Source organism: Pithys albifrons, chromosome 25 (assembly GCF_047495875.1).
Source record: "Pithys albifrons albifrons isolate INPA30051 chromosome 25, PitAlb_v1, whole genome shotgun sequence".
Classification (NCBI taxonomy): Eukaryota; Metazoa; Chordata; class Aves; order Passeriformes; family Thamnophilidae; genus Pithys; species Pithys albifrons.
Genome location: NC_092482.1, coordinates 6,606,158 through 6,631,128, shown reverse-complemented (window position 1 = coordinate 6,631,128; position 24,971 = coordinate 6,606,158). Strand labels below are relative to the sequence as shown.

General features: G+C 50.7%; 2 long non-coding RNA genes and 2 gene segments (V, D, J or C); 1 reads left to right on the top strand and 3 right to left on the bottom strand.

Annotated features, from left to right (window-relative positions):
* Positions 1-1,852: 1,852 nt before the first annotated feature.
* On the bottom strand, positions 1,853-5,215 carry LOC139682648 (uncharacterized). The gene is made up of 2 exons (XR_011699660.1): positions 4,588-5,215; positions 1,853-4,139 (listed from the first exon to the last, which is right to left on the bottom strand). It is a non-coding gene; the product is annotated as an uncharacterized lncRNA (long non-coding RNA).
* A 681-nt stretch (positions 5,216-5,896) lies between these two features.
* LOC139682645 (Ig heavy chain V region E1-like) lies at positions 5,897-7,709 on the bottom strand. The segment is given in 3 exon segments: positions 5,897-6,356; positions 7,186-7,333; positions 7,555-7,709. Coding segments are annotated over 3 exon segments (231 nt in total).
* Positions 7,710-18,876: 11,167 nt separating this feature from the next.
* Positions 18,877-20,002, bottom strand: LOC139682643 (Ig heavy chain V region C3-like). The segment is given in 2 exon segments: positions 18,877-19,301; positions 19,517-20,002. Coding segments are annotated over 2 exon segments (390 nt in total).
* Positions 18,959-23,575, top strand: LOC139682649 (uncharacterized). Its single transcript, XR_011699661.1, has 2 exons — positions 18,959-20,494; positions 20,653-23,575. It is a non-coding gene; the product is annotated as an uncharacterized lncRNA (long non-coding RNA).
* The last annotated feature ends 1,396 nt before the right edge of the window (positions 23,576-24,971 follow it).

Here is a 24,971-nt window from a genome sequence, read left to right as displayed (position 1 = left end):
TAAACGAGGCCAAGGAAAATGCAGGCCCACTGCTGAATGGGATGGGGATCTGGTGACACAGGACATGTGTCCGAGTTTCAGCCAGGAGAGGGTTAATTTTTTACCATAGCCGGGAGGGGGCATGGCCAGCCCCTACGGTTATTTTATACCATCTGAAGTTCCTGTACTCAAGTAAGGCTTTCCCTCCCTCATTTCCGGGGGAAGGGGAAGGTGACATGGAGGTGAGCAGTCAGAATATGGGTGAAATGGTCAGATAGTGTTTTACTGTCCACGTAAATTGTTTCTTTGTCTCATACCATTTGTTATTAATATTGTTGCTCTTACTGGTCCTTTCTTATCTCTTTGCTGTTTCCAGTAAATATATCTATCTCAACCTGTAATTATCAGCTTGTCTCCAATTCTCAACTCCATCCCAGGAGCCAGAAGCAGGAGAGCAAGAGGGAGGAGCGAGCAAGCAGCATCTGGTTTAGGAGAGTCTCAGTGTGGGGCAATGAACTGGGGGGTACTATTCCTAATTCACAACAATGTGGAAAAGGGCTGAGGTACTGAATTTACCTCAGGCTTTACCAGACAGAACAGTCTTCAGGAATCCCAGGTCCCAGAGTCCAGTGGGAGAGGCTGAAGCAAGGAACATGTACCCTGGAACAATTCATGTCACTGAACCCTTTCCTAGGCCATAGTAAAGGACATTGTCCACATCGTGTCCAGGGAAGTCAGTGCTGAAAGCAGAACTAAATGAAGAATCCACAACATCCACTCCCTCCTCAGTCTAGTGACAGAGAAGACTGCAACCTTCAAGTTCAGTGTGAGCGCTTGTGGAACAAGTAGAAAGTTCAACAGCACAACTATGACATATGAAAATGAGGTACTCTATTTCAGACCTGGCAATGATACACCAGTGTCCAAAATGAAATTTGTCTGCTTGTATGCAGTCAAGCAGACTGTTGGTGTCTAATACAAATCTAAGAAGACCCCACTGCCTCATATTAAGCCAGGGTTTGGCTCTCTTGCTCTTTCAATGAAGATTTTCAAAGAGAAATTGTATTCAGAGCCCTACCAGGAATGGAAATACCCTGTGGTAAAATATTTGAGGGGGTCACTGTATTTTAAAGTTGAACTGCTCCAGCCCAAAGACGCAAGACTGGAGCTGAATCTGGATGACTGTCAGGTTACGAACTCCCAAAGCCAGGTCAGCTTTCCACAGTGGCCCATCCTTAAAAATGGGTGTGAAAACAGTGAAGACTCCTATAGAACTGTCTTCCATGAAGTCAACTATAGCCTCAGAGCAGAATTCCCTCAGCACCTAAGGAGATTTGAAGTGAGGATGTTCACCTTTGTACAGGGCTCAACTCTGTTACAGGAGCAGCTGTATTTCCACTGCAGTGTGGTGATCTGCAACACTAAGCAACAGCCTTTAGACTTTCTTTGTCCAAGGAGATGCAATCCTGGGAAACATGGATTTGCCCGCACTCTCCACCAATTGAAAACCTGTCTTGGTTTTGTCCTGGTCTCCAGCTCAAGCCGCCCCCCTCGCCCCTTCCCTCTCCTTCTCCCTCTGCTCCCCGAAGCAGGGAAAAGCAAAGGAAAAAAACTTGAAAGAAGCTGAGCCAAGTCAAAATATATATATGTATATTCTCTAAATACCTACAATTATATGTGTAAAATTTGCACCCACAATAGGGAAAAGGGAAAGGGGAGGGGAAAGGGAAAGGGGAAAACAGGGGCGACAAGAAGAGAGAGACCAAAAAACAACAATGGGTGAGGAAGAACACCCCCGCCCACCCACCAAGTAATCCAGTACAACACAATCCCACCACCACTCTTAGAAAAAACCCCAGCTTTTTCCTCTCACTTGGGAGGGTCTCACTCATGCTACTTCCCCGATCCTCTGTGTGGCTCTGATAAGGGACTGAGCAGTAGCAGGGAGACGTCTGCCCTTCATCTCCACCGGAAACCCAAGTGAGCTAAACTGCTTGTCCTCTGTTTCTCATCCAGTGGGAGGGGAAAAAATGAGTGAGGAATACCTGGGAGATAAGCCCCTCCCTAGTTACATCTGATTACCAGGGAAGACCCTGTCTTAAACTATTACATCCACCAACACCCATTGTCTGATTTTAGGAGGCTGTAAATGTAGTTGAGCACTATTTCCACTTCAGAAAGCCATGGTGACTGTTCATGAGGAAGGAGGGGCAGGAGGTGCTCCAGAGGCCAGAGAGATTCCCTGGCTGCCCATGATGAAGACCAGGGTGATGCAGGTTGTCCCTTTGCAGACAATGGCAACTGATGGTGGAGCAGATATAGACCCTGCAGCCTGTAGAGGAGCCCACACTGGAGCAAGTGGACATACTCTGGAAAGATCTGTGACTTCCTGGAGAGCACATGCTGGAGCAGGCTCCAGGCAGGAATGATGCTCCCATGGAGTGAGGAGCCCACACTGGAGGAAGTTTTCTTGCAAAACCTGTACTCTGTGGGACCCGTGATGCAGCAGGGGGATACTGAAGGACTGCACCCTGTACACGGGACTCAGGATGGAGGAGTCTGTGAGGATCTGCAGTCAGAGAGAAGAACCCAAGTTGGAGAAGTTTCTGGAGAAAGGTCTTCCATGGGATGGGCTCCACAATGAAGGAAAAGAGCATGAGAAGGAAAAAGCAGCAGAGAAAATGTGTTATAAACCAACTACAAGCCCTATTCCTCAACTCTGCAATGATTAGGAGAAAGAGACATTTCTGTATTTGTCCTCATTTCTCATTATTCTACTCTGATTTCATTTGCAATAAATGAAATCTGTGAGGGTCAATAAAACTACTTGACCCCAGATATGGGGGTAGAAAATGGAAAGGTTTATTGAACATGTAACATGCAATTTAAAGGCACTGGAGCCAGGATATGTTAATAAGGAGGATAGACTATGGTAACATATGTTAAATAGGGGATTATACAAGTTTCGTCTATGTTGCACAATTAGTTAATAATTTTTTATACCCTGGATTTATTGGGAGGAAGAAAACAAAGGGTTTTAACATGAATTGATAATAATAATCTTAAAGTCCATCTTTATCTTGGAACCAGAGACAGTTAATCTACATGGCTGAACATCAACAGGCCTTGTCGTCCTTAGTGATGAGATTTGCCTCAGCCTCTGCTGACCAAAGGTTACTGTTGAAGCTTGTCAGTTCTTTTTGTGCTTATTCTTAAAAATTTCAATTCCTACAAAATCCTTTTTCCCAAATGGAAATTTCCCAAAATTTCTTTGCCTATGATGGGAACTGCTGGGACATCACCCTTTCTGTATCTTTGCCAAAAGCCTTAAATTGCATGTTTTCCCCTCTGCTTAATTGTAGAGGGGAACTGAGAGAGTGACTTGGTGGGCACCAGGGGAACAGACAAGGTTAACCCACCCCACCTTCTCTACTTCTTTCTAATCAGGTGGCCTGCAGCAGCCACAAAAAGCAGTGGTATTTCTGCTTATCTGTCTTTCCGAAACAGCCTGTCTCCATCCCACATAGCATTCTGAAAGCTCCTGCAACACAACTCCATCATCCCATGACTGCAGCCAAGCCACAGAGGAAAAATGGGGCTGTGCTGGAGAGGAGCCCAGGCAACACACACTAAAACTGCATTTTCCTAAACAGCTTCTGAAGTTCTCAGAATAGATCCTCCTGCATCATAAATGGTATCAGACCTTCTACCACACTTCCCTCTTTTAACTGCCACCTTGCCAGAGGTCAGTTTCGTGCATCTACCATTGCCTGACAACAGCCCCTGGTGAGCAGCTGCCAGAAAGAAATGCTGAGAGATCTGTCTTCCCATCAGTCAGTTTTTGTTCCGCTCTGCTGCAGAGCTGCTCCAGGGTGATGCTACTCCACAGTAGTACAATCCTGCATCCTCTGGCTTTGCAGCCAGGATCTGCAGTGTGAAACTGTAGCTCTCCACTGATCCCTTAAAGCGATCTTGGAAGCCTTCTCCATAGCTATCACCCTCCATGTAAATCCATTCCAAAGTGCCATGTGGGCCCTGATGGTACCAGTACATGTTGTAATTCCACCCCAGGGTCATACTGCACTGGAAACTGACTCCACCTCCTTCTTGCACAGCCAGTTCCCTGGGGTGTTTCTTCAAGGCTTTCTGGCCAACTACTGCTGTGGAGAGAGAGAACATTCCAACATCCCTTCAAGACGACTCTTCTGTCAATGAAACTGCTCTGAATGAGCACAGGAGGAATAAGAACCTCTCCCAGGCAAGTGGGGCATAGTCCCTGTGCTGCCATCCCCAAGCTGGGCTTTGCAGGATGGGTGGCAGTGCCCCATGAGCAGAGTGTCCAGTGCAAGCACAAAGCGTTTGGCCCCAAGAGCTGAGTGCAGCAGGGACGTGCCCTGCCTGTCCCCACCCTGCAGAAGAGGCAGCTTGGATGGAGGTAACATGGTCCCAGCTAGAAGAGGAGGAAGGTGGTTCCCACTGTGCTCCCCAGGGATGGTGGAACACATCAGGCCTGGAACATGTCAGGCTGCAAGCACAGCTCCACAGAGACATGCAGAGCACACAGGCATGCCCAGATCCTGGGGCGCATCACCCCTTCCTTTCACTTACCTAAAATGGGCAAGAACCCCATACACAGGACAGTCCACATGGCCAGGCCAGCTCTGTCTTGCCTCTCTCCAGCTTCTCTCTGCCTGCAGTACAGCTCTGCCCACACCTTCCCTGCCTCTGCCTCTGTCACTGCACTCAGGCTCAGTCCCTCCCAGTCCCTCCCTGTATCTTTGACATGAGTGAGAGTGAGAGGTGGGGACTGGAGGAGCAGAAGCTTAAGCTGTTGGGGCACTCCCGGGTGTCTCTCACCTTGCAGGGTGTAAGAACAGAATTCATTTGGCAGGAAAAGCTCTGGTGTGCAAAGGGTGATGTGTTGCCATGGTGTCACCCCTGATCTTTCTCTGAGGAAGTTTTGCAGGGTGATGCTGGGACTTTGGAGCTGACCTGGCAGGGTGACACCTTGTCCTTCCCCTGGCCTCCTGGCTCTTGCTGCTTCTGAGCTGCTGCTCCTACATGAGACCCAGAATCCCAGCTCCACCTGGACAGGGCATCCTGAGGTAAAAGTGCTCCTCACCCTGCTCCCTCCACTCTGGCCCAGCACTCTACTCACTCCCATGATGACATTTCTCCAGCTGTCTCTTCTTGTCAAAGCTCTCCAGCTCTCCCAAGGCACAAAGAGAGCCCAGGACTCAGCCAGGACCAGGCTGAGGGGACTGCTCAGCAGAGCCAGGACACTACTCAGCAGGAACCCAAATCCTTCCCATGACCATAGAATGGGACACCTATGACCCTGACAGTGTCGCCATCCTGGTTGTCACCATCATTTTAGGGAGCATTGCCCACTCCACAGTGGTGCTATACAGACTGGCTGAATCCTTTCCTTTCCCCCTCTCTTTCTGGGTACTTCAATTCCCCTTGTGCAGGGGATCCTGAGGACAGGGATGGGAAAGGGAGTTGGAGAGGGTAGAGAAGCCCACTGAGAGTGAAGGCTTGAGGCTTGGAGAAGGAGGGGGATGCAGAACCAGGCAGAGCTATGTTGCCCTGGGATATGTGGGGCTGTTGCAGCATTGTAGCAGTTACTCTGAGATTAGCTCAGTTTGTTAGGGCATGGTTCTAATAGTGCCAAGGTCACGGGTTTGATCCCTGTACAGGTGGACTTGATGATCCTTGTGGGTCCCTTCCAACTGAGAATATTCTGTGATTCTGTGACATCCCAGATTCTCTAATGCCTCAAGCCCATTGAGGCCCCTTAAACTTCCCTCAGCTTGTGGGGAGAGAAAGCGGAGAGGGAATTTCTCCCTGTTACATACTGAGAGAACATGTGGCAATGGTTCAGAGCTGCACCAGAGGAGATGAGATACAGGCTGGATATTAGAAGGCATTTCTTTACTGAGAGGTTGATCAAACATTGGAACAGGTCTCCTGGATACATGGTCAATACCCCAAGACTGACAGTATATAAAAGGCATTAGGAAAACACTCATTCAGTAAAACAACTGGCACTACATTTGGTTGAGGCCAGTCATTATAGCTCACTTTCAGTTGTCTCTCCTGTGCTCCTCTCTCCCTTCCTTTCCACTGAGAGCACCAAGGCACAATGTGACCCCATTTTCTTTGACCCCAGGCACAACTGTCTCACTGACTGCCCCCTTGCATGGGCTGTGTCCCGTGTGAACATGCAGGAGGGGAGGGCAGGAGGGGAGGAAGTTGATCTTGTTCAGGCGCACCCCAAGTGTCTCTTGCTGTGGTCCCTGCAGGCTGCAGTAATAGAGTGCACTGTCCTCCAGCTTCAGCCCTGTTATGCTCAGTGTCCCGGAGCTCTTGTCAGCCTGGCAGGAAAACCTCTTATGGACAAAAGGGGCTGTGTGCCTGTAGGAGCCTCCACGGCCCTGGCACTACAGCAAGTACTGCAGGGGTCCACCAGAACGCTGCCGATACCAGGATATGTAAATATAGGAGGCACTGGAGCTGTAAGTGCATCGTAAGGTCCCAGAATTCCCTGCTGGCCACCACACTGCAGACCTTGTTGCTTGGATCTCATTACCCTGAAATGCACCTGAAACAAAAGCCAGCCCATTCTCATCAATGTTTTTCTCTCCCTGATGCCAGAAGATGGCCCATAAAAGGGTCAAAGGAAGCAGGCAAAGGTGTTGTCAAAGCCCATGGGCTCTTAGTGTCCCAGGGAAGAAGAGGACCAAGAAAGGCAGAGAGGGGCAGGAGCCAGCAAGTCATTTGGCTTTTTGGATGACTGAAACACTTTAACCTACCTCTACAGAACGGAACACTGCAACTGGGACTCGGGTGAAGGAAATTGTCAGTGTTAGGAAAGGAACTCTCACAGAAAGTCCAAGACCACCTGCAATGTGCAGGAATAGCCTTTGATTCTTTGGGAACAGCCCTGAACAACCTCGGAATTCTCCATGTCCAAATCTCGTGGACCCTGTGCCAGGCCCCAGCGGGTTTTGTTAAAGCTCAGCTGGTTTCCCTGTCCCCGTGTGAACCGCACAGCAGTATCGGGCAGAGTCCCAGGACTGCAGGGCCCACAGGGACAGATAAGCCTCGAACTTGGAACTATCCCAGAAGGCTGAGGCCCGACCCTCCACTGCTGCCCCATACTTCTGTATAGTGCCCAAGGGGGAGTTGAACAGGGACACCCACTCGAGGCTTCCTCCGAGTGCCTGGCGGTACCAGCGAATATAATGATTCTCGAAGGTGATACCGGACCCACGGCAGGAGAGGCGCACGGACTGCCCGGGCGCTCGCAGCCCCCCGCCGGCTTCCTCCAGACTCAGCTGCGCCCGCACCCCTGCAGAAGGAGAGCGCAGGCACCGGGCAGGGCGCGACCACGGGCCGAGGATGTTCCCGCACTGCCCCGGAGCCCCCGGCGCCGGCACAGCCACAGCCACCGCCCTTCCCTTCCCCCCGCTTTTGTTCCAGTATCTGTCCTTGTCCCTGCTCCTGCCGCTCCCTGTCCCGCTTCCTCCTCGCGCAGCCCTGGGCTCGCTGCCCTCCCCGCCCGGCTCTCACCTGCCGGCCCCAAGGCCAGGGCCAAGCCCAGCAGCCACGGCCCCAGCCCGGCCGACATCGTGCCCGGCCGCGGCCGAGGGCTGTGCTGGAGCCGCACACGAGCCGAGCGGAGCCGCGCTCGGGCACCTGCTGCCCGGCCCCGCCTCGCCGGGGCAGCGCCGGCACCTCTGCCCGATCCCGACAGAGCCGCCCGGCCCGCCCGGGACACGAGAAGGGGCGGGCACGGGATGCCGCGGACACAAAGCAGCGCCGAGGAGGTGGAGAGCACATTGTCAGAAAAGGACCCGAGAGCTCTTGTGGACAGCTTGCCCAGAAATTTGCTCTTGGAGCAAAGAAGGTCAACGGGATCCTGCGCTTCGTTAGGCAAAATACTGCCAGCAGGTCAGGGAGGCGATGGGTTCTCCCTGCTCAGCCCTGCTGAGGCCACAGCTGGAGTATGGGGGGCACATTCTGACTCCCACAACGAGGGAGAGTTGGATCTGCTGGAGAGAGGCCAGGGAAGGCCCACAAAGACGATTATGGGACTGGGGTACCTCTTGCAAGAGCAGTGTCTGAGGGACTGGGACTGTTTACCATGGAGAAGAGAAAGTCTGGGGTTTGGGAAGGGGAGATGTTCTTTCATACATATATAGAAAAAGAGTTTTAGAATCACAGAGCAGTTGGGATTGGAAGTGAAATTTAAAGGCCATCTAGTCCAACCCTCCTGCAATGATCACACACATCTTCAACTTGATCAGGTTGCTCAAGATGCACTCTATCAGTTTTATGGATTGGAGCAGATCCATGTTCAGGGGGCAATTTGTTTCATGATCTTCATTAAAAACAATTTCTTTTTTGTATCTTGTCTGAAACTGCCATATTTTTGTCTAAAACTGTTACACTTTGTCCCATCACTACAGTCTGCATTAAAAAATCTGTCCCCTGTTCTTTTAAGCCCTCTTTGGATAAATGAGGCATCTTACAAATTCACCCTGTCTGTGATTCTGTGGAAGCCTCACAGGCATATTCATGTCTCCATGAATGATATGGATCAGGGGAAAAGAGAAAACTGACTCTGCCATGTCTGTCAGTTCTTGGGCGCCTGAGGAGAGGAACAAGAACTTTTAGCATAGAATTACCAAGGGAAGTTATTCATTTATACTTTAGAGCTGTGCCCTTGCCTAGTCCATAGGAGATCCTGATACAGAGAAAAGCAGGTTAGATCTGTGTCTGATTAGCCACTATTGCTCACATAATCAATATATGCTTGTCCTGTGCTGGATCTGCACATACTTGTCCTGTGAAGTGGTACAGACAATCGGTCACTGGTATAGGAATCTTCATTTTTCCAAACCTAGGCCTTGTGTAGAGAGTGGGTCATGCTTGAAGTCTGGTTTCATTGAGGGGTAAATCTTCTACTGTTTTTTGTGTTGTTTTTTTATGGGGTATTCTGAGTTGGGAAGAGCTGCTTTCAGGTACGTGTTGAAAAAACAACCCTGAGGTAAGAGCTCTTAGTCTCAGGTACTGCTCATTATTTTAAGCAAGAGAATATTGCAGTTTGCATCTTCCCTTTCACAGCTGCTCCCCTAAGGACTTCCAGAAACACTCTGTGTTATAGTAGTGTTAAGGAAAACTTTCTGTCCTCCTTTGGCTACAAGTTTCAAAGCTGGAAAGGAACAGAGAAGCACTCAAGGGATACAAAAGTAATTTTGGTGGTTAAACCAGTGGCACATAAAGGAGTGAGGAGAGCTATTGAGCATGGGGTTGTTTTCTGTATTTCTGTTGTTTGGTGTATTTATGCTGTGTGGTCTTCTATTAGAACTTACAGTGTGCTGTTCTTCTGTAAGGCTGCAGATAGAGGTAGAGGCCCATGTGACAGGGTTGTACAACTCTGTACACAAATCCTGATCCTGGCTTTGGAAGGATGGGGAGTAAGATACATTCTCATTTGACTGGTGGACTGACAGGCTGCTACCTGTAGCCTGAGAGGCCTACTGTTGTCCATGGCTTGTTGCTGGAGGGTGGGTGAGGAGGATGGGAATGAAGAGGACAAAATTTGTTTTGGAAAAAGATTAGTTCTCCTTTTCTCTCTCACAGCCACCCAAAGGCCACTCTCCTGGGACTGTAGGGGGCACACGTTGGTGTGCTTGCAGTGCATGAGGTCAAGAGGAAAGACTGGACACCTTCCTCATTAGAAACTCAAGAACTCAAAAGCACTCCCAAACAATTTCCAGGTCCCAAAGTTCTCTCATAAATTCTCTGACAGGCCATCAGACCTGATTCTGGCTCTCCAGAAAGGACGTAAGTGTGTTGGTTTAAAGGTAAACTGGCCAGAGATATAAACCCAACACAAAGGAGATTATAATTACAGTTTAATAAAAATATTACAATAAATGCAATAATACAAAGAGAAATTAGTTTTAATCCACAAAACCCAGAAGTATAACCCAGCGCTCCAGGGTACAAACAGAATGGTGTTCTTTAGCCCCAGTGCTGAGACCCACCAGTCCAAAGTAAAAGGAAGGGAAAAAACCTGTTGGTCCAGATGAGGGTCACTGTCTGGTCGAGAGTGGTGGTTGCAGTCCTGTCGAGGTTCTGGTCCTTCTCTGGATCCAATGAGTGGTACCAGAAGTCACCAAACCCCAAGATTATATACCCTCTGGTTCAGGTGGGAACATCCAGTACCTCCCCCAGGGCAAGCAGTTCCACAATGAGTGACCTGACTCTGTGAGTTCTGGGATAGTTTTGGAATCGTTGCTGGCCCATTAGCAGACATGGCCCCTCAGGCTGGGTGTGAAGGTGCTAATGACTCCTCTGAGGAGAGTTATCCCAGCTCCTGTCTCACAGGTCTCTTTAACACCCAGCTTGCAGCCTGAGGGGTCAGGAGTGCCCTGGGCAGTTGCTGCAAGTGGTCCATTGTTAACAGTTCACGAGAAATGGCACAGAGGGTGTGGAATACACAGTTTAGATTGTGGCAGAAGACCTTGATTATGAACAGTGGAAGAGGTTCCAGGAAAAATGGGTTTACAGTGATGATGACCATGTGAATGCCAGTTCCCCAGAAGAGGACCAGGAAAGAGATTTTAATATAATATAAAACTGTACTGTAACATGGCTTCCTTAGTTCTATTTTCCCCTTAGTCATTCCCCATCCAAGTTCTTCTTCCAATAATCCCCTTAAGGCTCCTTTCCCACCAATTTCAGCCTGCCATTCTGCAATTGTCTGCTATCCCTGGTATATTATTGGTTTGTTAATGTTGCATTCAGCTTTGTCATTGTTGTGAATCTCAATCCTCCTATCATCCAATGAGGATTAGGGTTCCACCTAGTTTCTGGAAGTTTCCACCCCTGAACACTATTTAAGGCCGTGTTTGCCTTCAATAAAAGCTTCTTCTGGATCCTTCATCCTTGGCTCTGGTTGTCTCTGCAGTGTATCCTTGGGAGCAGGACCAGGGCAGCCATCCCTTCACCCTCATCGAACCAGTGAACCTTGGATCAACGGCCCCACATTTGGTCATGCCCACACAGTGATAAACTGGTCCTGGCTGCTGAACTAGGACATTAAGGAAAGGGGAGTAGCAAAGGAGCCAATTTTGCTGCTGGGATGGTAGAAGTTTTGAGGCTGTAATGAATTTCTAGGAAAGGACTCGTTCAACCCTCCTGCTTGAAGCAGGGTCAGCCAGTGTAGGTGTGCTGGGTCTGGTTTGGTGGGAGCTGATTTCTTCATAGCAGTCCATCTGGGCAGCTGCTCTGTTTTGTGCCCAAAGCCATGTGGATAACACAGTGATGACTTAGCAATTGCTGAACAGTGCTTACCCGGCACCGAGTCTTCTCTGCTTTCCATGTTGCCTGCCAGCTGTACAGCTGACCACAGCTGGCCAAGGGACAATTCCAGACTACTTGAAGTTGTGTCATGCAGGAAATCTGGGGGAAAGAAGGAGGAAAGGGGGAAATTTGGAGTTATGGCATTTGTCTTTCCCACTTAAGTGCTATACATTGTGAGGGCTGTCCTAGAAATGACTAAGCATCTGCCTGCAAATGGGAAGTCAGGAATTAATTCCTTATATTGTTTGGTTGCTGTGTGCAGCTTTTACTTTGCTTATTAAATTCTCTTTGGGTCAACACACACATTTTCCCAGTCTACCCTTCTCTCTCCCAATCCCACTGCAGGTGACTGAGGAGCAGCTGTGTGGGGCCAAGCTGCCTAACGGGGATAGGGACAGTAGGTGCCTATTCAGTTCTGAATGTGCTCAAGAATGGAAATTACACAGTCTCGGGTATTTAAACAAAGTGACTAATCCGCCCCAGCAACTTCTTCACTACACTAAAGAACTCAGATCTCTCAGTCTCTCCTCATATATCAGTTGCCCCTTTCCTTGTCTTCATGGCCCTGCCCTTCATTTGTTCCCATATGTCCATGTCCTTCCCACGCTGGGAGGTCCAGGAGGGGACACAGTAGTCCACAGTCTCACCAGTGCTGAGTTCAAGAGGATTCCTCCCCAATGAGCAAGGAGTCAGGTCAACATGCCAGGAGGCTTCTAGCATAAACAAGGCCATAGAAAACGCAGGCCCACTGCTGAATGGGATGGGGATCTGGTGACACAGGACATGGAAAAGGGCTCAGGTACTGAATTCTTTGTTTACCATAGTCTTAAACAGTCTTTAACTCTCTTTCAGCCTTCAAGAATCCCAGTTTCCAGAGTCCAGTGGGAAAGGTTGGAGCAAGAAAAATAAACCCTTGTACAATTCCTGTCACTTTTCTAGTCCATAGTAAAGGAATTTGTCCACATCACGTCCAGGGAAGTCACTGCTGAAAGCATAACTAAATGAAAAATCCACAACATCCACCTTTTCCTTATCCATCAACCCCCATCATCTTACTGTAGAAGGCTGTAAATGTGGTTGAGCACTATTTCCACTTCACAAAGACATGGTGACTTTCCATGAGGAAGGAGGGGCAGGATGTGCTCCCAAGGCCAGAGAAGAGATTCCTTGATGAAGACCAGGGTGATGTAGGTTGTGCCTCTCAGCTGATGTTGACTAATGGTAGAGCAGATATTGACCCAGCAGAGAGCGGAGGATCTAATGTCACAACCATTGGACGTGCCCTGAAAAGATCTGTGACTCCCTGAAGAGCTCACACTGGAGCAGGCTCCTGGCAGGAATGGCGGTTCCAAGGAGGGAGGAGCCCACACTGGAGGAGGTTTTCTTGCAGAATTTGTGCTCTGCGGGGGACCCTCAGTGCAGTAGTGTGTTCCTGAAGGACTGAACCCTGTGGAAAGGGCCCAAGATGGAGGAGTCTGCAAGGAACTGCAGTCAGAGGGAAGAACCCAGGTTGGAGAAGTTCCTGGAGAAATGTCTTCCATAGGTTGGGCTCCACAATGAAGAAGGAGAAGAGCATGAGAAGGAAAAAGCAGCAGAGAAAATGTGTTATGAACCGATTACAAGCCCCATTCTCCATCTGTCTGAAATGGCCAGGGAGAGCAGAACTTTTCTGTATTTGTCCTTATTTCTCATTATCCTGATTTAATTTGCAATAAATCAAATTGATTTTCCTAAGCCTCTCTGTTTGTCAGGATGGGAATGGTTGGGACATCTCCCTGTCCTCATCTTGACCCACAAGACTCAAATCGAAATTCTTTGCCCTGTCCCGTTCTGAAGGAGGGAAACTGAGAGAGTGGATTGGTGGGCATGTGGGGAATAGAAAAGGTCAACCCTGCTCTATTTCTTCTTCCTGATCAGATGACCTGTAGCAGCCAGCAACAACAATGTTATCCATGCTGATCTGTCTTTCCTAAATAGTCTGGCTCCATCGCCCACAGCTACTGAAACACATCTCCCGGATCTCATGACTCTGCAGCCAAACCACAGAGGGAAAATGAGGCCATGCAACGTGCACTAAAACTGCACTTTCCTAAACAGCCTCTGAAGCTCTCAGAATAGATCCTCCTGCATCATAAATGGTACCAGCCCTTCTACCACACTTCCCTCTACTGCCTTTTGCTGCCACCTTGCCAGAGGATTGTTTCCTGCACCTGCCATTGCCTGACAACAGTCCCTGGTGAGCAGCTGCCAGAAAGAAATGCTGAGAGATCTGTCTTCCCATCAGTCAGTTTTTGTTCCACTCTGCTGCAGAGCTGCTCCAGGGTGATCCTTGCTCCACAGTAATACAATCCTGCATCCTCTGGCTTTGCAGCCAGGATCTGCAGTGTGAAATTGTTGCTCTCCACTGATCCCTTAAAGTGATCTTGGAAACCATCTGCATACTCATCACCCTCCATGTAAATCCATTCCAGAGTGCTATGCGGGCTCTGACGGTACCAGTACATGAAGTAATTCCCCATGTTGCCTCCACTCATGCTGCATTGGAAGGTAACTCTATATCCCTCTTGTATGGTCAGTCCCCTGGGGTGTTGCTCCAAGGCCACTTGGCCAGTGACTGCTACAGAGAGAGAGAACATTCCATGATTACTCAAGACATTGAGGAACAACCCTCATCTCTCCCGGAAACTTCTGTGAAGGCACCTGAGAGAGAGAAGGACCTCTCCCAGGCTAAGTGGGGCATAGTCCCTGTGCTGCCATCCCCAAGCTGGGCTTTGCAGGATGGGTGGCAGTGCCCCATGAGCAGAGTGTCCAGTGCAAGCACAAAGCGTTTGGCCCCAAGAGCTGAGTGCAGCAGGGACGTGCCCTGCCTGTCCCCACCCTGCAGAAGAGGCAGCTTGGATGGAGGTAACATGGTCCCAGCTAGAAGAGGAGGAAGGTGGTTCCCACTGTGCTCCCCAGGGATGGTGGAACACATCAGGCCTAGAACATGTCAGGCTGCAAGCATAGCTCCACAGAGACATGCAGAGCACACAGGCATGCCCAGATCCTGGGGCACATCACCCCTTCCTTTCACTTACCTAAAATGGGCAAGAACCCCATACACAGGACAGTCCACATGGCCGGGCCAGCTCTGTCTTGCCTCTCTCCAGCTTCTCTCTGCCTGCAGTACAGCTCTGCCCACACCTTCCCTGCCTCTGCCTCTGTCACTGCACTCAGGCTCAGTCCCTCCCAGTCCCTCCCTGTATCTTTGACATGAGTGAGAGTGAGAGGTGGGGACTGGAGGAGCAGAAGCTTAAGCTGTTGGGGCACTCCCGGGTGTCTCTCACCTTGCAGGGTGTAAGAACAGAATTCATTTGGCAGGAAAAGCTCTGGTGTGCAAAGGGTGATGTGTTGCCATGGTGTCACCCCTGATCTTTCTCTGAGGAAGTTTTGCAGGGTGATGCTGGGACTTTGGAGCTGACCTGGCAGGGTGACACCTTGTCCTTCCCCTGGCCTCCTGGCTCTTGCTGCTTCTGAGCTGCTGCTCCTACATGAGACCCAGAATCCCAGCTCCACCTGGACAGGGAATCCTGAGGTAAAAGTGCTCCTCACCCTGCTCCCTCCACTCTGGCCCAGCACTCTACTCACTCCCATGATGACATTTCTCCAGCTGTCTCTTCTTGTCAAAGCCTTCCCAGACCCCCAAGGCCCAAGGACAGACCAGGACTCAACTGCTCAGCAGAGCCAAGACACTCCCTTCTCTGTGTCCTCCTACTCAGTGGGAATCCAGATCTCTTCCTGCAACCACAGATGGGGGACACCTGTGAGCCCTGACACAGTGTGATTACCCTTTTGGGGAGCATTGCCCACTCCACAGTAGGCCTGCACACTGTCCCTCCACAGACTGTACTGGGTACTTAAATATGGCCCCTTGCAAAAGGGATTGTCAGGACAGGGTTGGGAAAAGGGAATTGGAGAGGGAAAGGGGCCCACTGAGAGTGGAGGCTTGAGGCTTGGAAAAGAAGCAATGGGATACAGAGCCAGGGAGATCTGCAGTCCCCTGGGACACCTGGGGCTGGTCCAGCATGGCAGGAGATTAAAAGTTCCCTCGGCCCAAAGCCCAAGTTTGGAGAAGGCTGAGGGACTCCCTCATCCTCCTCTCCAGTTCCCGAGGAGAGGAAGTAGAGAGGAAGGTCCTTTTTCGTATATAGTGGTAGAACATCTGGCAGTGGTTCAGAGCTGCATTAGAGGATTTTTAAGCTGGATACAAGGAAGCATTTTACTGCGAGAGTGGTCAAACAGAACAGGTGTCCTGGAGAGGTGTTCAATGCCCCATTCTGACAATGTGTAAAAGGCTTTTGGACAACATCCATGCAGTACAAGCACATGCTTTACCTTTGATTCATGGCTGAGCTCATCAAGCATTTGGACTAGATGGATGTTGTAGCTCCCATTGAACTGAGACAGTTTTTTCTCTCGTCTCCCTTGCCCTTCTCTCCTCTTCACTGAGAGCACCCAGGCACAACGAGACCCCGTTTCTCTGACCCCAGGCATAGCCCACTCACTGACTCCTCCCTTGCATGGGCTGTGACCCACATGAACACACTGGAGGGATTGTACCCCAGCCCAAACCAGCACAACAGTGCTGAGGTCATTCTGTTTTACTCACTGCCTCAACAGTAAGATGGGGTTGGGAAATAAGCAGGGATGGGACACCACAGCACATTGGATACTGTTATTGTTTCAAAATCTTTCAGGGAATTTTTCTCTCCCTTTCTATCACAGATGTTTTGGGAGCTGAAGAGCCAGGACAGATAACAAAGAGGTGCTTGATAGCTCTGCATTCCAGCTTGATGGCAGGGGGAGGTGAAGCGGGGAGGGAGAGAGGTTTCTTCCTGGTGCTGGCCACACTGCTCTGGCTGCTGTGCAGGTGCCAGCCACAATTGCTGGGCTGGTGCAAGCACTTGGAGGGAGCTCTCCTGGCTCGGGCCCCCAGCTCTGCATGGCCTGAGCTGTTCTCTCTCGAGAGAGGGAGCAGTCAGTGCTAGCTGGATTTGCTACAGACTCCCTGAGGGCCGAAGCCATCTGCAGTGGAGTTGCTAACCCTCCACCCCCTGCCAGTGCTTTCAGACGAATGATGAAAAGAGAGTCTCTACACTGTCCACGGGAAAGGTTTCACCCCGTGACTTCCATTTTCCCATGTGAGTTTTTTGGAACTACTCTGGCGGGAGCCCGGGAGTGACTTTCGTGGCCACTGCATCCCGAGGGGCGGTATCGTCCCCTGCCGTCCGTAAATATAACTGTACCAAAAGGGGAAGAGAGAAAGGACTTAACTGGTTTGAAAATTTTGGTTACGGTGGTGTTGTTTGTTCTGTTCTGGTTTTGGTTATGTATATATTTGTGGTTAAGAACTGTTATCCTTCTCTACACATTTTCTGAGTAAAGTATTTTAATTTCAAAGGTTGTGGTGGTTTTTGCGAAGAAGCCCCGTTTCCTAGTCCAGATAGACATCTGAGTTTCTTTTAAACTGAGACAGATACCGACTGAGCAAAGGATTACTTCACATGTGTCATAGGTTTACCTAAGTGGGCCTAAATTTAGGCTTTAGATCTAGAAGTGGGCTTGGAGCTGTCAGCTGACTGGAGTCAGGCTGGGCTAGCAGCTGACAGCTTCTGGCCAGTAGTATTGTATTCCATACCATATTATGACATCCTTTCCAAAGAGAATAAGAAGCAGTGTAGGAGTGGCTTGGGGCAGTTGCTTCATGGCTGTGGTTCCTCTGGACGGTGTGCTGTGCTGTGCTGTGCTGAGAGAGATGGAGGAGGCCCGGGCCGACAGCATCGGCTGACCACCATACAACCCTAAGGAAGTAAAATGTTTGTTCTTGAGTCTGTCTTTTTGGAGATTAAGTCTTTTAAAAGTGAGTTGGGGTTAAAACTGTATGCTTTGTAGTTCACTAGAAGATGAAAGATTGTGCCTTGCTGTTTTTTTAACTTGTGTAAGTGTGTATCTGTACCTCTTTCTAGTTCTCTCTTTCTTTTCTGTGAAATATATGTAGTTTTAGCGTAAATGTAGTTTGAAGGTTTTTTCCCCCCTTCCCTCTTCTCTTTTTTCCCTCGGCAGGCAGAAGACAGCTTTTCTCTCTGTACTTGGGGGGGAGGGTTGGCACTTAGCTAACTCAGACCAAGACAACACGTAACACACCATTCTCAGAAATAAACCTTAGGGAAAGAAATAAGATACTGGGATGTTTTAAGTTACAGACTTTGCGTTCCAAAGCAGTTGTTCAACGTGAAGAAATCTGAATTTCCTGCAAATGGCTGAACACCTGCCTGCCAAGGGGAAGAATTGGCTTGGCTTGTGAAAATGACTTGTTTTTCACCCCTTAATCTGACTTGATTTCAACCCACAAGTTTTCTCTCTTCTACCCTTCTGATTCTCTCCCACATCCCTCTGAAGGGACAGGGTGTGAGCAGCTGCACAGGGTTTGCTGCCAGGGCTTAACCCACAATAGGAGGGAAAGGCAATAGTGGCAATATGGCCAGGCTCTTCTCAGAGATGCCCAGGGACAGGGCAATGGGCACAAACACAAAATTGCAGGATGTTTTCTCTGAACATCAGAGAACACTTTTTCACTGTGTGAGGGTGGCTCAGGTTGCCCCAGCACCTTGTAGAGTCTCCATACTTGGAGATCTTCACAAGCTCTTTGGTCATGATCCTGGGGAAGTGGAACCTGTGGAGAGCCCAGGCTGGAGTGGATTGACTCTTGTGGGGGTTGGGAGGGCCGTGCACAAGAAATGGTCGAGGAGGTAAATGGTTTGGAAACTTCTCTTTGCTCAGGAAACCTGTTGTGGCTAACAGAAACATACGTTGAGAGAATGTGTGAGAACAACTACTCTGTGTCTTTCCCTCAGAAACTGTTTCTCAGCTAAGCTAACTCTTCGCAGCATAAGAAGCATTCCTTTGCTCACAAGTGGAGGAAGAGAAGAGAAGGGAAGTGGTATAGCTCAGGAAAGCAGCACTGAGCAGGTCAGAAAGCCCCTTCATATTTATAGCCCCGAAGACCTGCAGCCTCTGTGTGTGTTTTTACCAGCCAGCTGTGAATTCTGGCAGCTGTGTAGTGCTCCCAAAATAAACTTTCTTTCTGTTTTAAAAGTCAATGGCTTAGCTCTGAGATTACCTGGATGAACATTGAAGCCTGCAGTTCTGAAAGACTGCAGCCCTTGTGAAGGAACCATGGTGAAGCCATTTCTGAAAGATTGCAGACTGCAGGAGGGAACAAGAAGCAAGAGATGAAGACTAGGGATTAAATACTAAGAAATGACCCCATGCCCCACTCCCAATTGCCATTAGTCTTTTGGGAAATAGAAGTAGTGAATTAATGAACTGATTGAGGGTGAGCCTGGGAAGAAACAAGGATAAAGTGGGGGCAAGGCATTTTAAAGTTACTTAAAATTCTACTCTTAGTTAAACTGGCAGTAAATGGGAATCCCTGCAGTGTGCAGTAAGGGCCAGGAACATCTGTGGTGCACAGTGATGGCACCTGACTCCTTGAGAACAGCCCATTAGCTACTGGCCTCTGGCAACTTCACCTTCCCCTTATCCCCTGTGTCAGGCCTCAGAGGGTTTGTGTTAAAGCTCAGCTGGGTTTCCTGTCCCTGTGTGAATGGCGCAGAAGTATCGGGCAGAGTCCTGGGGCTGCAGGGCTTGCAATGACAGGTATGTCTCAGACCGAGCATTGTCCCGGGAGGCTGTGGCCCGATTCTGTACTGCTGCCCTGTTGTGCTGTCCATAGCCCGAGGGGTTGATAAAGGACACCCACTCGAAGCTGCCTCTGGGTGACTGACGGTACCACCAAACGGTCCCCAAGTTGAAGCCGGACGCGCGGCAGGAGAGGCGCACGGACTGCCCGGACGCTCGCAGCCCCCCGCCGTCCTCCTGCAGCCTCCACTGCGCCCACAGCCCTGCGGGGGGAGAGCGCAGGCATAGGGCAGGGCGCGACCACGGACCGAGGATGTTCCCGCACTGCCCCGGAGCCGCCCGCGTTGGCACAGCCACCGCCCCTCTCGTCCCCACGCTTTTGTCCCAGTATCTGTCCTTGTCCCTGCTCCTGCCGCTGCCTGTCCCGCTCCCTCCTCGCCCAGCCCCGGGCTCGCTGCCCTCCCCGCCCGGCTCTCACCTGCCGGCCCCAAGGCCAAGGCCAAGCCCAGCAGCCACGGCCCCAGCCCGGCCGTCATCGCGCCCGGCCGCGGCCGAGGGCTGTGCTGGAGCCGCACACGAGCCGAGCGGAGCCGCGCTAGGGCACCTCCTGCCCAGCCCCGCCTCGCCGGGGCAGCGCCGGCGCCTCTGCCCGACCCCGACAGACCCGCCCGGTCCGCCCGGGACACGAGAAGGGGGGATTCAGGAGAAGGGGGCACTCAGCGGAAGGAGGTCCCAGCGAGGGACGCGGGCAGGGCCGTAGGACAGAGGGGCAACGGCGCCCCGGGAGTTGAAGGCTCCTTTCCCGGGTCTCCCAGCCCGGCTCCAGCGCTGTCCCAGCTTCTCGCCCTGCGAGCCCCTCAGAAGGTGACCACGCCTCGGGCCGGTGCAGCCGGGGCGGACCCATCCCTGGCCCCAGCGAAGGAACGGGCTGTCGGCCAACAGCGTCCCCTCCAGGTCCCTCCCCGAGTTCTCATCCCCGCCCGCTCTGGCATCGTCCCATCCCCTGCCCGTGGGGACCAGGAGACAGGTAGGTTTATGCTGCAAGTCAGCGATAGTCAAGACTTCTTACTGTGGAGAGGGGAGGGCATCTTACCACTGTATAAAAAGGCGTGAAGAGGGAGTGCAAAGAAGACGCGATCAAAGTGTTCCAGTGGTGCTCACTTACGGGTCAAGGGGCAGTGCACACCAGCTGAAACACAGGATGCTCCTTCTGAACATCACCAGGCACATTTTCACTGTGATAGTGACTGCAGACTGGCACAGGTTGCCCAGAGAGCTTGTGAAGACTCTGTGTTTGAGATATTCTGTAGCTGTCTGGACATGGTCTTGGGCAACCACCTCTAGCCGAGCCTGCTTAAACAGGCAGGAGGGACCAGATGATCTCCTGAGGTACTTTCCAACTTCAGTCTCCCTGTGATTCTGTGAAGCTCTCATAGGCACATTCAAGGCTTTGCAGGTAAATTGTGCAAGGTGTGGCAATGACCCTCCCACTCCTACCCCTTGGCCCATACACCTTCTTCCCACAGGACACAGATACCTGTCCACCACCCAGCCCTCAACTACTAATCTTCCTTCCGATATTTTGCTACATGTTGCCATCTTTGTTTCCTACAGGTCTGTCCTGATGGGGATGACTGCCACCAGGCTGTCTGTTGCCTCATTCCACACAGAAGAAACAGCAGGTGTGGGTGGACAGTGGGGGATGCTGATAGGGAGGTGCTGAGGCTTCATGGACATGCCAAAATCCTTAGGAGCTGTGTCTCCCCATCCTGTTTTCCCAGGGTGGAAAAACCTCCACAGAGATGGAAGTCCATGTAGCCACAACTGCTTCCTCTCACCTTCCATAACTTGTGACCACATTTTGCCTGTCTGCACCCCTCTCACCCCAGCCTGGCCCACCATCACCCACGTCCATGCTCCAGGCACAGCCTCATTACTGCCTTGGCACTGCTCAGGCCTGTGACAATTCTAATGCCAGGAAGTGCTAACGAGCAAGTAGTTGACATCGTCAGGGCACCCTTGGGAGTCCTCTCTGTCGATCCCACCAGGACACTAGAAGGTGTACTTCTGTTCCAGTGGGGTGACGCCCAGCATAGGGCAGTTATGGTCAGCCTTGTGGGAAAACTTCTTGTGAGCAACAGGACCTGTGAGGCTGCTGGAAGACCTTGGCCCTTCCTCAGCGTCATGTTCTGCATAAACACATTGAGATGTTTCTAGGACCAGGTCTCAGCAATATAGTAGATATTGGACCTGAAAGTACATCACAGTCAGGACAGGCTCATTCCTGCATGGCAGATCCCATCACCCTGAAACATGCCTGAAAATGCAGCAGGGGTTTACACCCATCACTTCACTCCAACCTGCTCATGGCAACAGACAAAGTGCTTTGGGTGCCTTCAGTGGTCCTGACCAGAAGACCGTTTTCCAGAAACAACTTTGAGAAACCTTTAGTAAGATGACAAATGGGAGGGCACAGGCTTTTATTGGATTGCACCGAGCTCAGGACAATCTGCAATGAACTGTGCTGTAGATTTCCCTGACACGGGATGAACTCAGCTGCAAATCTGAGTGGAAGTACCTGAAACTGCCACCCACGTGGTGTCTGTCCTGACACATGCTCTTATCTTTACCACAGTTTCAGATGCTGAGGGACTGTTACCCTGGTGCATTAGCTGGCTGGCTGAACAGTTGTCACTGTTTCACAGATCGATGCCACCTGTAATGCCTGCTCATCCCACAACTGCCCTGTCCACATGGGAAATTGCTGAAAAGAAAACAAAGGCAATGTTTCCTGTCATTGAAATGTCAGTGCCCATTTCTCCTCACAATGGGTCAGTTTGTTGGTGGCAAAGCAAATCCAGAGATTGGCACCTGCAGCGGTCAGACTGCGAACAGCTGCCTTGGCAGCATCTGGCAGCGTGTAGCCCAGAGAATGCGGGGCTGAAGGGGCGTGTGCCAGGGCATCTGACCTAAACAATAGTCACAGGTGCTGCATGTCGAAGTTTGCAACTGGCTGCTGTGAAACAAGAGTGTCCAAGCTGTGGAAGTCACCACTGGTTGGTCTCTCCAGGATTTGGAAAATGCTGCCTGCATCTGTAGGCCAAGGGCTTCTAAGCCAAATTCTTCTACCAACACAACCTCAATATCAGGAACCTAAGGGACTGATCAGCTTCTGTGGTCACTAAGTTCGTGTAGGCATTGTCCTGCAGGTGACATTTGCATGAAGTCTTTGGGCACATGCATTACTTATTACATGGATAGACTCTTCTACACTATCTCAGTAGCCATTTAAAGATGTCAGTAAGGAGCTGTTGCTACAGGCTCTTGAAATGGTGCCACAGAAGACCCTTGCATATCCTGCACCAGGCAGCAGACATGCACCTACTGGATGAAACAGCATCACACAGAAAGGGAAAATTGCTACTGCAATCTTCCTCTGTTAGTCTAGTGATTGTCAGACTTCACCCATATTGCACACAGGGACTCTGTGGCCACGAGAGAACCTTTACATACAGAGAGAACAGTAATAATGATAGAAAAATAGATCCAGTCCTAGTAATGTTAGTAAAATAACAACCATTACTATAAATAGAACTATAGAAATCATGACAGTGCCATCAGTTAATTAAGCTGTAATGATCTCTCCTCAAAATGTTAGGCACTAGAGGCTTCTTAAACAATATACTTCCTTTTTCTAGAAATTTGGACCATGAAACACTGTCCTTGCAGGAACTGATGAACAACACAATAAGGAAGAGGTGTTAAGTCTGCTGAATGAGCAGCTCACATTGCTGTTGACAGTTGGTGGGCCATCTCTGGTGGTTTTACTTCCAGCACCACTGACATTCCACACCTGTTCTCATGCCCATTATTTGTTTCACTTGCCACTCTACTGGTGTAAATATTTACAGCAATTGCTCCATATGTAAGAAACCTTTTGGCTGCCAACAAGAGCTGGTAGTTTCTCCATCTAATCTGCAAATTACAGTACCCTTAAACAGGTCAGCAGTGTGAGAAATAAAGAGAGAGGGTTCGTTGTGGGAGGTGTGGAGTGAAGGGGTTTTGGTTAATGATAACAGTTGAATTAAAAAGTTCTGTGTTAATTGCTTTTTAGGAAAAGTGGGACTGGCCCTTTAAGGGTGGGATTTCTCCACATGCAAGTTAGACAGGCGAATGTGGTGGGAAGTCTGTGAGGCAGCAGTCCCAGCAGGGGAGGCTGTTGCCAGGGCTTGCGGCCGGTGTGAGGGCCTGATAGGGCGACTGGACGAGCCAATCCGCGTTGATGGCGCAGCAAGAAATTGCCCAAAGAAGGCAGTGAAGAAGTGAAGTGATGGTGTAACCTCGAATCAGCGTGCAAGGTGTCAAACATGGACTACGGAGGGCTGGACTCCAAGAGAGGAGGGAAGGGGGTGTTGCATGAAGGAAATAAATTGGGGTGACACCCCCTCCTCCATGTGCTCCCCGGCGACTTCGCTGTGGCGAGGCACCCTGTGCGCGCAGTTTGGCCAATAAACCCTATTTTGCTTTGCTCCTTCAACTCGTCTCTCTAAAAATCCTTTGAGCCGAGATTTTTTCTCACAATTTTGGGGGCTCGTCCGGGATCCAAAGTCCGCCGTCCTGAGTGGGGATTTGGTGAACCTCCAGAAGGCACGCCCCGCAGATTTTGGTGGTCCGAGGACCCAGGTCCTCTCCCAGGAGGGGAGCGACAGAGGACCTGAGACAGATGAGGCAAAGGAAAAGGGTAAAAGAAGACTGGATCCAGCAATAGGGGAACCCGCAGGCAACGAGGGATAGGAACACCACCTTCTGGCGTTATTTGGTGAGGCCGGGACGACAATCCCTGAGTCGTACTGGGGAGAGAAGGTGGGGAGGGAATAAGAGGGAGTGTGCGTGAGTGTGCCTGAGGGGGGGATGTAGTCCCCAAGCGAGTGTGGAGCTCTTCTGTACCCCGCAGACGGGCTTGGTCAGCGAAGGGGCAAAGTGACTCTAGTGGGGTGGTTTGAGTGAGACTCCTCAGGGCAGGAGGGAGAAGGAAGGGGGCCCTTCGGAGCCATTTTAGAGCTGTAAAGACTCCCAGCGGGGTGCCTGAGGACCCGTGAGGGGGAAGGGTGTGCCCTTGATAGCGGCAATTTACGCCACTAATCAAGCGGTTTTGGGACCTGCGCGAAAAGGCGCCGTGCGAGTGGTTCGGGGAAACTGCAGAGGAGGGGGGGCTTGTGCCCTTGCCTTGATCGCTGTGTTCTGGGGAGAAGGTTCCTGAACGGGGGACAGAACCTCTAGAGTTGGTTGCTCGGTTACCGAGAGAGGCGGTGCCGGAGGAGGAGTTTGGTTGCTCAGTTACCGAGAGAGGCGGTGCCTGAGGAGGAGTTTGAGGGTGTGGTCACTGGAGGGGTGGTGACGAGAGGTGGTGACATCGCAGTGAGCAGTGATTCAGACAGTCGGAGGCGTGTCTCGACCCCGCGGGGTGGAAACTCAGAGCGTGGGAACCGGTGGGCGGAGACTGATAGGTTCCAAACCCTAGACGGGAGGTGTCGTACCTTGCTGGTACCCCGTCGGGCCCTGGTAAGGGGGAGATACCTAGTCGGTGGTGCGTCATCGTTAGGCCTGTGAGGGGGGGATATAATACCCTTGGCGGTGGTGGACAGACGGCACCACCGATAACGTGTCTGGGCTCCTCTGAGAGGGGGAGATACTGGGGCTCCTCTGAGAGGGGGAGAATATTGGGCTCCTCCAGGGGGGAGGGGAGGATAGTTGGGCCCCGTGGTGAGGGGGGGGTATAATCCTTGCCAACTGATAAAGTTATGGTGCGATTGTGGGAATAAGTAAGATGGGTTTGTCCAAAAGTAAGGATGCGGAGGAAGAATGGGAAGAGGAAATGACCATAGACAATATTCCCCCAGATAGTCCACTGGGACAAATGTTGGAAGCATGGC